Raw genomic sequence first — 15,215 nt, forward strand, 5'->3', positions numbered from 1 at the left:
AGGGTGGCACTAAGCTTGTGATGCTAAAAAAACACACAAAAAAGAAAAGAAAAATTTAAAAAAGAAAAACAGAAAAAGAAAAAAAAATCTTTTTAAAAAAAACTTGGGGAAAAAAGAACAATTTTTTTTTTAAATTGAAAAAATCTGAAAAACTAAGCAGAAATGTCTTTCCACAAGGCATAACCTACTTGCTCAAGATAATCCACATTTTGTGAGCAGTTTAATATCAGAATGAAGCATGCACCCACTGCTGGCTCACCTAGCACCACTGAGCTAGCTAACATTACAGCTCAGCCGAGGAGGACGCCATGAATGTTTACATCTTGCATTGGCCTTGTGTCTAATAGTAGATGCACACTTCCTTCTGCGTGGTTATACAGTTGGGGTTACTTTGAATTTGGGAATCAACTGTCCCTTTAAGAAGGAAGTAGCTCCGATAAAAACTTGCAAGTGAGATTTTGTGCAAAAGGTTTGTATTAGAATACCATACTTAAAATTATGCCTAAAGAAATACGCTTTGTGTAACATCTGACATTCAATTATAATCAAAATGCCTTTAAGCAAGGCAGCGATGCTCTAGTGGCTCAGCTCAGTAGAAACTACCAGATGTGAACGTTCATTTTGTAACTGTGTAAGTGTGAAACAGGGCGTTGCTAGAAAAGAGCCGGATCAGTTGACGCTCTCAAAAAGAATAAAGGTCAAAAATGTGCATTTGTGTGACATTTTTTTGCAGGAAATCTGTTAAAATTACATTTTTCTCATCTCTGCAGAGAAGCTGAAATAGTGCAGAGGGATTAACATTACAGGAGCGTTTCCCACCTCCTTATTCCCCTCCTCCCTCCATCTGCAAACTGTCCCTGGTGTGGATACATTGTCAAGATTCTGGCATGTAGCTGGGTCAGTGTGTGTGTGTGTGTGTAGGTGTGTGTGTGCGTGTAGGTATGTGTGTGTGTGTGTCAGTGTGGGTTATTGTGAGTATACATGTCCCCAGAGGGGATTCGTTTTCACAGCTTGGTGATGTGGCTAATAGAAGATTCAATTTGGCATCTATTTTAATCCCAAGGATGTGGAAGTCACAGCGGCACTAATCATGAGCCCAGGCATCAATAACCTCAACACACACACGTGCACCTGTGTGTAGGTTACATGTACAAGTACAGCAGTGGTTCCTGTCCCTAGAGGAAGCATTCAAAAGTAAAACGTTGATTTGCAATCTAACTGATGGTGAAAAAATGTTGTGGGCCTAAAATCAAGTTCCAAACTACCTGACGTTACTTTATCTTGTGCAGTTTTTTTAACCTTAATTTAACACTTTTCTGACTTAAATCTGCATGCCGGTATGACAACACCACTTGGACAAACCACATGCAAAACTAGAGTATACTGTAGTATTAGAACCTGAAATAATAATATTAGCAATTTGTTATGTTTATTTATGATAACATTACCTTTACTGGGGTGCATAGTTGCCTTTTGTAGCATAGCATGTTTTTCTTTATATTTTTTTAATCAATAAACTGGGGGAGACATTTTGAACATATTTGAATATGGGGGGATGGATTTACCCAAATAATACTGTAATTACTACCTAGCCGTGTGTAAAAATTTTAAAAAGTCTCCTATTTTTCTTTTCAATGAACACTGCAAATTTGTTTTTACTTTGTTGCAGCAGCCGCTAGATGACGCTGTTGTACCAACACTTTGTCCCAGCAGTCTGCAGACAGCAGAAATGCCTTTTCTGATCATTTGGGGCCAATCTTAGGCTTTACGTTTATTGACATTTTCAAATCAGGTTTGTTTTAAAATAACGTCGAAAAAAATGAAATACAGAACTTTATGTTTGTCAGTTTTGTCTTAATGTATCTACCCTCTGAAAACATGTCCTGAATCCTTTTGGAAATGTGCGAGTTACATCACTCAAATGTTTGATTTCTCCAACTTTTCATCTTTGTCAATGGAAATACATAATTAATAGGTTAAGATTGATTGCAATAGCGCAGATTTAGTTGCGATGTATCTAGGTACTGCAGGAAGCTCCAACCTTCAGCCGTTCATGCGTGCAAATCTACAGAAACATGACGTGAAAGACGGCTCCTCGTGGGGAGGAAACAGCAGGAAACGGCAGCATCCTCTAAATCTAGATTGCCTGCTCATCAGACACGGACCCCCATCAAGCCATAAATTTGGGGGCAATTCAGTTCGGAGACAGTGAATGGCGCTTATCTTGAATAAATATTTGCTTTCCAGGGCTTCAACCCTGCAAACAAAGCTGATGTCTCGCTGGGAATTTCCGCAGGTGATGATGAAACCTGTGTGCCACTTGTGAGAGATTTTGTCGCCATCATCAAAGTTGCTCAGCAGAGGAAGTGTATCATGATCATGTAGTGCACGCCCAGGTATCAGGGCCCATGATAAAACTTGTAAGCCCCGAGGGGTTGCGTGACTTGTACAAGGCCAAAAGTACTAATTTCCAGGGAACATCAGAGTAAACAGTTAGGAAAATAAAAAGTGGGAGAGGGGAAACCCCGCTGTCTCTAGATTTATGCTTTGGTGACATCTGTCTGTTTTTATCAGCAGCGCAGTCTGCTCCTAATGCAAAGTTATGTGACTTTGTGGATAAAACTATGAGGAATTCAGGTGCTGCGTCTGCCAGATTCATTCCTCTGCAGTCAGTGGTTTGAGTCTGAGGGCCAGTGAAGCTGTCTGGTCCCTGTTTGGTTTATTTTTTGTGTGTGAGAGTGGGCTGGTTCTGTGTCTTGGAGTCTTCCTACAGAGAGCGCAGGGGGAAGAAGTTCGCACCAGTTTTGCCTCCAATCCAGTGGAGGTTTCAATAGCAGCAGCGCGGCAGGGGAGGGACGCACTGCCAGCACTCAGGATACCCACTCACACACACTCTCTCACACACACTCCTGCCCACTAGAGACCAGTTAAATCCGCAAGAAAACTGCAAACACGCACCAGAGCAGTCGCCTAATCCGATTGATAGGCACCAAGTGAAAACTGAGGGAACTACTGGACTCTGTAGAGGACAACTTGTGTTTTGATTTTTCTTTTAAATCGCTTTAAGTTGTAAGTTTTTTTTCTTGGTGATATCAGAGAGCAAGAAGCGACATCCGTCTGATAACTTCGCCGTTTCATATTCTAAAAGGTAAGATTTATTTATTTATTTTTTCGCATGATTTTGAGTCTCTATCGGCGCGTGTGATCCAACTTCCTCTTCTTTTTCTTTAACTTTTCTACGTCTCTTATTTTCTAAAAAAGCTCCATATAAATTCAGAGCCCGGACTCCCCGAGTAAAGTGGTGCCTTTGAAACGCCTGCCAGAGAGAGAAAGAGAGGGGAAGAGGTTTTTGCGGTTTACAACTCCGGGAAGTTAAAAGTTTCAAACACATTTCAATCAAGCCCGAACTCGCATGCTTTTTTAATCTTGGCTAAAATTTGGGGTTTTGCGCTTGTATATATCACTGCGCACGGAACCGCGCGGTGTTGAGGATGAACTTTAGAAGCTTGCTTTTGTGGCTCCCGATGGTTCCCATGCTCCCGGGGGTGACACAGTACCCAATACGGCGATTTATCAATACGCGCAACTGCGTGTGCGCAATGTGCGTTATTCTCTCCATCCACGCGTTTAGCTGCAAAGTGCAATTTGGATGCAAATTTTTGCTTTTACGCACCTGTATATGATTGGAGCGCGTAATGAGGATAATTTTTCATATGCTTGAAATTTTATGTCAAATCATCCACTGCAGATTAATGACATTTTAGCGCATGTTTGATTTTTTTTTTTTTTTCGTCATCCGGTTCATGTGAGAGTTTTTTCCTCTCAGTCGGTGTTTAATGAGAGACATACCCGGAGCTGGGGATTTGAATAACTGTATTTAGTAGCAGGGTGAAGCCACACTGCCTCCCTTCTACTTTCTCAGGAGAATGAATCATGAACAAAAAAAGTCTTAAAATGGGAAGGTCTGCGTCGCATACCGTAACTAAACCGTGATTTGCATATGAAAACTCTCCGGCTGAAAGAATTCCGCCAGTGTTGCTATAGCCGTTCGCGTCCAGAGAAGTGACAGGCTGCGGTGTGTGTGTGTGTGAGTGTGTATATATACAGTCTCCTCCGTGCTGTCACACATCCAGAGTCACTGGTGGAAGATTAAGGACGTTAAGTTTTTTTATTTCCTTGTTAAATTATTCATCATATCCACACACACACACACACACACACACACACACATACAGCTCCCAGTCCCCGGGCACATTCATTTTGCAAAGCCCCTCATTATGCTCCCTCAGATGGACACAAGCAGGAGGCAGGGCGGCTCACACTGCTGAACAGGGCTCTCTGTGAAGCACAACATAACAGATCATGATGGACTCATTTCCCACGACGCAGCCAGGCCCCCGTGCATGGATGTGTGCATGGGATGATGGGCAGTGGGTGGATGACTTTCCCATGGGGGCATTTTCTCTTGTAATCTTTAATCACCCTCTGCAGCCACAATGCCAGCACATCAGTCAGCCACCACCACCGCTCCCCCCACCCTTCAGTTCTATCTTTTTAAAGGCAGAAAGCGGCCCTGCGACCTGACCCTCCTCTGTAGACACATTCCAGGATGCAGTGCTAAATGCAAGCTCCAGAGATGGACTATAAAGAGAGAGAGAGAGAGAGAAGGAGAGAGAGCAGGGTGGAGGAGGGGAGAGGAAAACTCTCTGTTTCCATCACGCTATTGTGCCAGCTTTGGTGGTTCTGATGATGTGGATAATTCAGAAACTCAAACTGTGAGTGATGTTGTGGATGGCGAGGAGACAGGTCCCGAGCCATGATTTAGACAAGAGCGGAGGAATGTGATGGTTTGGACACACACTTACACGCACACGTATGGACATACACACACCAGATAGAAAATCTCCATTCTTGGATGGGAGCCCTCACCACAGTCTCTACCAATTCATTAATGAGCTGTTTAGCTGTCCAAAAACACCAGACCTGCTTTGGTTTGGCCTGCCTATAGAACAGGTCCAGGTCCTGTGTGGTTCCATCCTTGGCTCCGGGCCCCCTCATATACTCCACTCAACTCCAATCCCCACATTGGCCCTGAAGTGACAGCAGTGATGGAGCTCGCTGCTGAGGACCCACCATAAATCTGCCTTCAGACTTCCTCAACGAAAACACACAGAGGCTTCGGGTCCTGCGAGCCGCTGCCAGGCGTCTTGTTGGGTGGAATCCGAAATGTCTCTTTATTTGTGTTGAAATTAAACTGTCTTTTATTCCCTCCCGTTCTGTTAATGAGCTCCATGTGGCAGCAGGCAGGAGGCTTATCCGTCTTGACAAGGAGCTGGAGGGGAGGAGAGGGAGAGAGGGACCGGTTAAACAAAGTGAGAGGAGAAAAAGGGGAGGTCAGGGGCAGATCGGTGCACGAGCACATGCACACATATGATGCTGGGGTGTATGCATGTGCTCAGCTCCAACTCCATACATGGAAACATAGCACTTACAAGAGTTGATCAGGTGGATGAAAGTTGTTGTTTTTTGTTCTGCTTTAATCACGAGGAGATTGTGCATGATTTTGCAGCTGATTGATGTCCCTGAAAATACTGCGTCCATCTGGGAGATGTAAAGACCAAGTGTGAACATTTTGTTTTGGCTTTGTACATGATTTGCTTGTAATGACCCCAAATTAGAGCAGGGGTCAAAGCTGTTATAGAAGTGATTAAAACGAAGGGATGTCATTCCTCACATCACACAGGAATGGAGAGGGGTTGCGGGGACATTTTTGCATTCTTTCTGTGTGAGATTAAAACTGGAGCAACCTAATGAAGGAATGAGGAATAAATGAGTAATTCTGATGGGAACGTACATTTCTGTAAACAACAGATACATTTGAATATTATTATATAGCGAACACATTGCTGTGGTTAATGTGTAGGTTTAGGCACAAAAACTACTTGGTTGTTATGGTGTAAAATACACGTTTTTAGCAGCACAATCCCTGCTGGAAAAGCAGCAATGTCTTGGTAAAAAACTTTCTATGGCACTATCCCAACAGGAAATGCAGCATCTCTGTAAATGATAGCCATGGTTATGTCTTGGTAAATATCAATTGCTTTAGGTGGCACTATTTCGGCAGGATGCGTATTAATGTCTCCATAAAAAATGGTATTATCCCAACAGGAAATTAAGCAATGTCTCCAAACAACCATTTTTCTTGGAAATATCCCAGCAGTAAAAGCAGTGATGTCTCAATACAAAACAGATGTTTTTTGTGATACTGTCCCAGTAGGAAATACAGGGATGTCTCTGTAAGAAACAACAACTGTATGTGACACTATCCTGGCTGGAAAAGCACTGACATCTTAGAAAAAACAACATCTTTTTATGGCACTATCCCAGCATGAGAAGCAGCGATATCTCCAGTAAAAACAGTCACTATTCATGCCAATGTCAAGCCATGTCCTGGTAAAAAAAGAACGCACTACCCCAACAGGAAACACAGCAATGTCTCTGTAAAAAAAATTACTATGCTGTCAGGAAACATCGCTTCTTGTGGCACTATCCTGCCTGAAAACGCAGCAGTGTGTGGTAGAAAACATCCACTTTTCATGCTACTATTACTGGTGTTAAAACAGCGACCAGTGGCAACAAAACACCCACATTTGATGACTAGCTGCTGGAAACACAGCAATGATGCCAAGGTATCACGCCATCCACCTCCTGATGACAGCTCACACTCCACATATCTAGAACAACGTTGAAATGATACGTATGAAACATGCAACTGTTACGTATTCTTGCTTTGCATGAACTTACATTGAACATTTTCTCTTCAGGCGACTGTATTGACCGTAGATGTGTCAAAGACGGCCACGGGTACAAAGATTATCACTACTTCCTCTACTTTTGAAACCACTGCAAGCTGCATTTGTCCTTTAATCCCATTACACAGATTCCACAGCTCACCAATTAGGATATGCAAGATGTTTTCCACCCACAACGCTTCGCAAATTCCACCAAAAGTGAAACAAAAAACTATAAATGTATAAATAAACAGATAAAAAGCAACTGCAAAACAAAGTTGACACGATTGCGGGCGAACTTGCCTTAAAATTATCCGTTCCTCAAATTGCAATCATACATTCTTCCCCGTTCTAATTAAACATTAGACTTTATTTGTTCCAGATGCAGCTTCTTTTTTTTTTTTTCTTCTGGATGTGTTATTTTGGTAGGGAAACTCTGTGGCATGAGAATGGTGCATGTAAAAGCGGATCCAGCGCAGCTTGTGTGACCATGTTGACTCTTCGCTGGTCCATGCAACCGCAGTGACCCCAACACGGCTGCTCTAATATTCAGATGTCATCTCTCCGCAGTTGTGAATGCACACTGAGCGGTTGGGCGCATGTGGCAGAAGTAAAAGGTTCAGTCAGAGGGTTTAAATCAGTGGCGTCACATGAGGAGCACATTGAAAGCACACATCAAATGTGCTAATAACAGTGGTGATAAAACCCTTACTGTATGAGTGATAGCAGACATTATGTGTAATGACATCAGTGTGGTGGACAGAGCCGGCCGGGGACGAGGCCCTCGCTGTGTCTGCGTGGTGTTTTGGGGATGTTGGAATGAAAGACAGCTCTGAGCGGCTCTGTACATACCACCTCAGCGCTGTCTTGAGTATTAATAGACATGTCTTTGTTCCAAGTGACACGCTTCTGAAGTGGAATGAGACAAGCTGAGGCGATAAGGATCTCCTCTCTCTATGTGAGTCAAACCTCAAAGTACCACTTAGGCGGCTTTGCTTTGGCTCTCTGAAGTTTGGCGGGCTGACGGGAGGCCGGGCTCAGACAACGGCAGAGACGGAGACACTGACAGGAGCTGTCAAGGCCTTTTTCTCCTGCTCGTGCTTTTAGAGCACGATAATGCAGAAATGGAGATTGTAGTCATCCAGGCCCTCGTCCTCTGGTTTTACTTAACTTTGGGAGGAAATGAGCGAGGAGATATAGTAAATGGCTGTGTGTACAAGTGTGAAAGAGAAAGAGATTATTTGTTGGTGAAAAAACTGCGATCAAGGAGAAGAGACAGACAAGGGAGGGAGAGCGGAGAAAAAGGGGGAGGGAGAGGGGTCATTAAAAGGACACCATCTCGCTTGCAGTAAATGGCAGTAAAGTATCTGGCTAATCTGCCATCATTACGCTGATTAAATCACTAGGGATTTGGCGTTCCCATCAGCTGCAATCAATGGGGCAAAATCAATAGACAGGGGATACGTGAGAGGCTCTCAGCTGCACCTCGTCCGGAGCCGCAGCTCCATCTGTGGACTGCACCACTAAATATTTTTATATTAGCGTCAATAAAACTTAAATGACATGGATTTGGGGATATTTTTATATTAAGCGTTTTATGAAATGGTGCGGTTCCCCAGAGTTTCTAAGCCATGTCTTTTCCCTCACACGTCTGTATTTAAATCTAATCCCCCTTCCTCTCTGCGGCCAGCGCTCATTCTCCCTTCAATTTCTGTCTCTCGCTCAAAGATGGCAACCGTGCTGTTTTGATGTTCAATGTTAATTAAGGTTAAAATTAACAGGAAAAGACGTCTAGAAAAGACATTTTAACATCAAATAAAAATATGTAGTGGAAACGCATTAAAGCAGGGCCCCATTAGAAACATTGTTATGTCTCTTGCCAAAGCTCAGTGTTGCCAAATAGAACTCACAAAGAGTTTTTCAGTTTTAAGTTAATGCCAGAATAAAAGGAAAGAAAAAGGAAGCCAAAAAACAAAAAAAAAAAGAACACCAACTGCAAAAGAGACATTTTGGATACATCAAGCAGGTTTCTATTATCCCTCAAATGAAATTGCGAATATAAAATACGTCTAATGGAAACATTTCAATTTTTAAAAAAAACCTCAAATTTATTGCAAAAAAGTTTTTAAGCTTGCATAAAGCGAAATGTCAGCTCTTATATGTGTTCATTTGTGATGTTTTGCTTAAAATCACATATGTTTCTCCATTTTTCTCTTTATGTAGCTTATATCCGTTTGAATCTGATATGTTTGAAAAATGCTGGGCAAGTGGGACAAGAAGAAAAAAATGTTATTAATGGTTCTTGAAAGGTCATGGAAAAGTTTTGAAATTTTTTCCATGAAAATGTGTTTGAACCCTGTATAACTCTCATGTCTGTAGCCTGTGCTAAATATTAGCTTATCTCAACATAGCTAACAGCTAGCTTGGCTCTGTAAGGTAACAAAATCCAAATCAGTTTTTAGTTATGTTTGTACTGTAAAGTGAAATAGTTCAGCATTATGCAAAGTATGTTTATTTGTTTTTTGTTAAGAGTGAGAAGCTCAACGCCACTTTTTTGTCTGTAGGCCTACGCTAAGCATTAGCTTATCTTAGCATCAATACTGGAAGCGGCGGCTAACAGCTTGCCTGTCTTTGTCCTAAAGTAACACAATTTGCCTCCTAGTTTTTTTTCTTTTATCATTAAGTTATGTTTGGTTGTACTATAAAAGTTTGTGAAGTTCACTTATTTGTATTCTTGTGAAGAGTTTTATATGAAGATTGATACCATTCTCATGTTTGTATGCTAAATATTAGCTTATCTTAGCATAGCATACAGATTGGAAGCAGGGGCTAACAGCGGCTAACAGCTAGCCTGGCTTCATACAAAAGTAACAAAATCTGATCTGATATTATTAAGATTTGTTTAGTTTTATTTGTAAAGTGTAATAGTATGACTTTTTAGGAGGTGTACTTATTTGTTCTCTCGCTGAGAAATAGATGACAAGGTTGATACCAATCTGAAATCTGTTCATTAAATATAAAGCTAGTGACGGATATTGAGTAATTTAGCTCGGCATAACGACTGGAAGCAGGGTCCAAAGGTAACAAAATCTTATTGTTTTTTCTTTATTATTAAGTTATGGTTGGATTTACTGAAAAGAAATAGTTTGACAGTTAAGGAAGTACATTTTCTTGCCAGGAGTTAGGCGAGAAGATTGATACCATTTTTATATTTGTATATTAAAGAGGAAAATTACATTAAATTTGAAGCTATAGTGAAAGGAGATGTTTAGCTTAGCATAAAGACTGTAAGCGTGTAGAAACACCTCTAAAGGCATGTGACACACAAGGCGTAAAGGAGGTCATAACTATGTACATTTTAACAAATAGTTATGCTTTATAAACTCTTGTGATTTTTTTGCAAAAATCTTAATCTGTAAAGTATCTAAAGGTGTCAGATAAAAGTCCCGATGTCAAGAGTACGATGTTTCCTTGAAGTGTTGCGGTGTAAAGAGGCAGCATTGTACATAACAGACGTCTGTCTGGCTATTATATACTTCCTGACGCAGATGAGCAATTTCTCTCAGGATTTTTAACAAGTGTTACTGTATATTACATTTGGGTTCTGTTGCGCCATTATTTTACTTCCTTTGCTGTCTCCTACGTTCATGTCTCGCTTGAACTACGCTGCACTGCTCCATTTCGTCTGTATGCGTAAGCTCATAGAAAACATGCACAGAAACGGACAAAATGAATGCAGAGTACAGACAGAAGGCTCCGTCTGTCTCTGTTATGTTGAGCATAAACGAGCCCTAAGACTAACATGCTGTATCTCGTTTGTTTAATTCTTGCTTACAAAAAGTAAATGTAAATGATGTCTTGAGGTTTTAGGGAGGGTCATGAGCTGGACTATTTCTCGGCTGGGAGTATTGTTTTCTCCCTACAGTCAATAAATTCCCCAGCTTTTTTATTTTTTACCCTCAAACAGCAGGCTAACTGTTTGCCTCTGTTTCCAGGCTTAATCCTCTCCTTGTATTCTCTGCAAGAAAAGGAAAGAAAAGAAAACAACAACAAAGAAGTCTGTTGTCAACATTTTTAATTATTTGTTTAAAATAAAACGACAGAGCCCTTTATGCTTCTGTTTCCAGGATGTACTGAATCCTATGAATGAAACCACAGTGTTGTTTTTCTGTCTTTCAGAATGAGGCAGTGTAAAGGTTGGACTGTGGTGCTGCTGGTGATGTTGGGGCTCGGAGTTTTGGCCCAGAAGCTGCCCACGAGAGACGAAGGCCTCTTTCAAATGCAGATCAGAGACAAGTCGCTGTTCCATGACTCCTCTGTCATCCCAGACGGAGCTGAGATCAGTGGCTACCTGTTCAGGGACACACCCAAAAGGTAAGAGCTGCTCAGACAAATAATGACTGCAAGAATTACATAACTCTAATGATCAAAAACATGTTTTTATGAGTGCAAAACCGTCAATTCCACCTTTAGCTGCTGACTGATCAATAACAATCACCGTGGATACATTGAACTTGCTGATGGCCTCTTACTGTAAATAGATAGGAAACATCAGACGTTGCCCTGAAACATGATCTATTATGTAGATGCAAAACTAAATAATAAATGAGAAAGTCGTGTTCGTGTAATTGAGTGTCTGTCAGCTCAGAGCAAGAGAGACCAAGGTCAGAGCCTCAATAACAGTCTCCAACAGTCTGCTCATGCATTTAAACCAAACATTATTTTGGATAACGTCAAAATGTGATGAAGCAACGTCCATATCGGCTCCCTTTAACCTGTCATTTTCCCACAGGTACTACTTTGTGGTGGAAGAAGACAACACACCCCTGTCTGTGACCGTGACACCTTGCGACGCTCCTCTGGAGTGGAAACTGACTCTGCAGGAGCTGCCAGAAGAGGCCAGCGGAGAGGGATCAGGTATAATTGACATCAAGCATCAGTGGAAGAGGTTAATGACACGTTCTGTGGAAATATCACTATCCCCTCACACACAATTAACCTACGCCGTGATGTTAGGCTTTGTGTTTTGGTGGGTTTTAATTAAGTCACAGTCGTAGTGTCTAGTCTGACCACTTATGATGTCTGACTCGGCCCAAGCTGACGTCTATAATTTCAGAGAAGGGCTCCACTCTAGTCACCCTACTGAATCAAAGCCATTACATCCCTTTACTTAAGCTGTCTTGGTCGTCTTAAGGTAAATCCTGCTGTCTGTCTGTCTTCCTTCCTCTTTTCCTCTCTCTTTTTTTTTTAACTTTCTGCCTTATATTAAAACTTTCTCCATCTGGAGGACGTCCTTTCAACACAGCAGGTCTTGCCAGATGACCAAAGCGGTGGTTTTGAGCGTACATGAGTGATGTGAGCATATATTTGAATATCAATACGTGAGCACCTGCGTGTGTGTCCGTGCTCTTGTCAGATCAAATATAATGAAATGATTTATTGGGTTGTTACACTGTTGAAGACACGCACCTTGCCTCAAGAGAAAAGAATTCATCTCTAAGTAGAAAAATAATCAAATTCGGACCCAACACACGCAGCACCGTTAGTAGGCTTCACTTCACACGGTGTGTTGGTTGAACCAGTGAACTTCTTCCCTTCTTTGCAGCTCTTTTTTTGCTAAACATCTCTAGTGGGAGTAAATCTTTGAGCATTAATTTTTAGTACACCACTGAGCACACTCTCTGGTTGACAAACATAATATTATGCTTGGTCCATTTCTCTCACGTAGAAGCTACAAGGCGCCTCTTTGTAGCACAGCTTCCCCGGAAAGGCCGAGTGAATGCTGGCCTGTGATCTTTGGGGATGTTTGGAGTGAAAACATGGCTGCCATGTGAGCGGCTAATCGTCCATGAGGCTTGCAGAGCTTCATCGTGACCTTGCAGTATCAACATATTAAGCAATTTTAGAATGCACATAGATGATTTTTCATCAAAGCCAAAATGAAACAGAAGGAAAATATTGTAAAGGTCATGACAACAGATTGGATGCAGTGTCAGTCAGAGAGCTCATGTTGTGCTTGTTTGTCTTCCAGGAGAGCCTGAACCTCTGGACCAGCAGAAACAGCAGGTGACCGTAGACGAGGGGACGGAGCTCTTCACCTACAAGGGTAACGATGTGGAGGCGTATGTGGCCACCAGCACGCCATCTGGACTCTACCAGCTGGAGCTGCTGTCCACCGAGAAAGACAGCAACTTCAAGGTGTATGCCACCACGACTCCAGAGTCCGACCAGCCCTACCCGGAGCTGCCTTACGACCCTCGTGTGGATGTGACCGCGCTGGGCCGCACCACTGTCACCTTGGCCTGGAAACCGACCCCAACTGGCTCTCTGATGGGCCAGCCTGTGCAGTATTGTGTCGTGATCAACAAAGAGCACAATTTCAAAAGCATGTGTGCTGCTGAGGCTAAGATGGTTGTCGACGATGCCTTCATGCTGGCTCCGAAACCTGGCAGAGACTTCAGCCCATTTGACTTTGCCCACTTTGGCTTTGTGCCCTCTGACAACGCTTTTGGAAAGGACCGAGGCCTCACAAGTAACAAGATCTCCCGGGCGTACGCAGTCAAGCCCAGAGCATCAGACATTCAGAAGGTGTGCATTGGCAATAAAAACATTTTCACAGTGTCAGACCTGAAGCCGGACACACAGTACTACTTTGACGTGTTTGCTGTGAATTCTGCAACCAACACCAGCACAGCGTACGTGGGAACATTCGCCCGCACTAAAGAGGAAGCTCGCCAGAAGACGGTGGAGCTGAAGGACGGCAAAGTATCGGATGTTTTCATCAAGAGAAAGGGCAGCAAGTTTCTACGCTTTGCTCCTGTGTCGTCCCATCAGAGGGTCACTCTGTTTGTCCACACGTGTCTGGACGCCGTGCAGGTGCAAGTGCGGCGCGACGGAAAGCTGCTTCTGTCCCAGAACGTTGAGGGAGTACGGCAGTTCCAGTTGCGAGGAAAGCCAAAAGCCAAGTACCTGATCCGTTTGCGAGGCAGCAGGAAAGGGGCCTCGACTTTGAAGGTGCTCGCTACCACACGACCCAGCAGCAAGCAGCCTTTCCCGTCACTTCCAGAGGATACGCGTATAAAAGCCTTCGACAAGCTGCGCACCTGCTCCTCCGCCACCGTGGCCTGGCTTGGCACGCAGGACCGCAACAAATACTGCATCTACCGCAAAGAGGTAGCTGACAATTACGGCGAGGAGCAGCGACGCCGGGAACAAAACCAGTGCGCTGGGCCAGAGACCCGCAGGAAGTCAGAAAAGGTCCTGTGCAAGTATTTCCACAGCCCAAACCTGCAGAAAGCTGTGACCACAGAGACCATCACAGGTCTGGAGCCGGGCAAGACCTACCTGCTGGACGTTTACGTGGTGGGACACAGTGGTCACTCAGTGAAATACCAGAGCAAACTGGTGAAAACAAGGAAATACTGCTAAATGACTCTGCAAAGAATAAATCTATTATAAATATATATATTAAATAAGTTTATTTAACTCTAAGTGATATTCTACTAAGGAGTGTATACAGACTGACTACTCACACAGCGGATGGGCCTGTGGCAGTGACTGAACTGTTTGTAGAGAGAGATATCAACCTGTATATTTATGTTTACATTTCATCGCGGCACCTCTGGGTGGCCCAAAGCGTGGGGGTGCCTCGTTACCGGGCCTGTCGTCTTGACATGATGTTGCCACTGGGGGAGGCAGAACTACAAAGAAGATCATCTTTCATCTTGTATGTTTCTTTGTCACTGCATGACATTTGCTTTTGTCCGTCATATTTGTGCGTTCCTTCAGTTTCAAATCACCGGAGGAGAAACAGTGGCTGCCCGTGTTGTATAGATCTCTCACTGCATATTCACTACATGTTTTAGGGAGGAATTTAAATTATTTTATACTTTTTCTGTCTCTCTTTTTGATTGTTTTTATTGATGACAATAATAACTGTTACGAGGAAATTCCAGTTTTATGAGGAAGTTGTCGTAGTTGAGACATTCCCTTATGTATCTCAGCCAGTGTTTGCTCTAGAGCCCATCTTGTAAATGTGTTCTGTGCTGGAGATCTGTGTTATTATCACTGTATCGCTGTGTGTGTGTGTCACATGTACAGAGTTGTCCTGCCAATATTCATGTACATAAACACTAAATATAGAACGAGTAATCCCTCTGTCACCCTGGGTGTCATGTTCTTTTGCCAAGCAGTTAACATCACAGTCGTGGCTCCAGAGATGAAAGAGCACACTACGTATTGTGTTTATGAACTCAGACGTCTAAATTAGGGTTGCATAGGCAAAACTTGATACTGTGAGTGATTTGAAATGATCCCTAAAATGAGTTGTGACAAGAAAAGACTGACAGATGAAGAAATAACTGTCAAGACACAAGTGGTGCCCATGCTCTACCAAAAAATGATTACCTCCTGGCACTGTTGTTT

At 42.8% G+C, this 15,215-nt stretch overlaps 1 protein-coding gene across 1 annotated transcript; it reads left to right on the forward strand.

Annotated features, from left to right (window-relative positions):
- The first annotated feature begins 2,654 nt into the window (after positions 1-2,654).
- ndnf (neuron-derived neurotrophic factor) lies at positions 2,655-14,953 on the forward strand. Its single transcript, XM_042517040.1, has 4 exons — positions 2,655-3,148; positions 10,971-11,165; positions 11,584-11,708; positions 12,823-14,953. Exons 2-4 carry the CDS (start codon positions 10,972-10,974, stop codon positions 14,217-14,219), a joined length of 1,716 nt encoding a protein of 571 aa, XP_042372974.1. The 5' UTR covers positions 2,655-3,148; position 10,971; the 3' UTR covers positions 14,220-14,953.
- The last annotated feature ends 262 nt before the right edge of the window (positions 14,954-15,215 follow it).

The sequence above is a fragment of the Plectropomus leopardus genome, chromosome 3 (genome assembly GCF_008729295.1).
Source record: "Plectropomus leopardus isolate mb chromosome 3, YSFRI_Pleo_2.0, whole genome shotgun sequence".
NCBI classification, from domain to species: domain Eukaryota; kingdom Metazoa; phylum Chordata; class Actinopteri; order Perciformes; family Serranidae; genus Plectropomus; species Plectropomus leopardus.

What these genes read in the sequence shown, in the direction of transcription:
- ndnf (XM_042517040.1), top strand. Translation starts at nt 10,972, where the DNA reads ATGAGGCAGTGTAAAGGTTGGACTGTGGTGCTGCTGGTGATGTTGGGG. An exon ending in TTCAGGGACACACCCAAAAG is followed by an intron (nt 11,166 to 11,583) that starts GTAAGAGCTGCT and finishes ATTTTCCCACAG; the next exon opens with GTACTACTTTGTGGTGGAAG. An exon ending in GGCCAGCGGAGAGGGATCAG is followed by an intron (nt 11,709 to 12,822) that starts GTATAATTGACA and finishes TTTGTCTTCCAG; the next exon opens with GAGAGCCTGAACCTCTGGAC.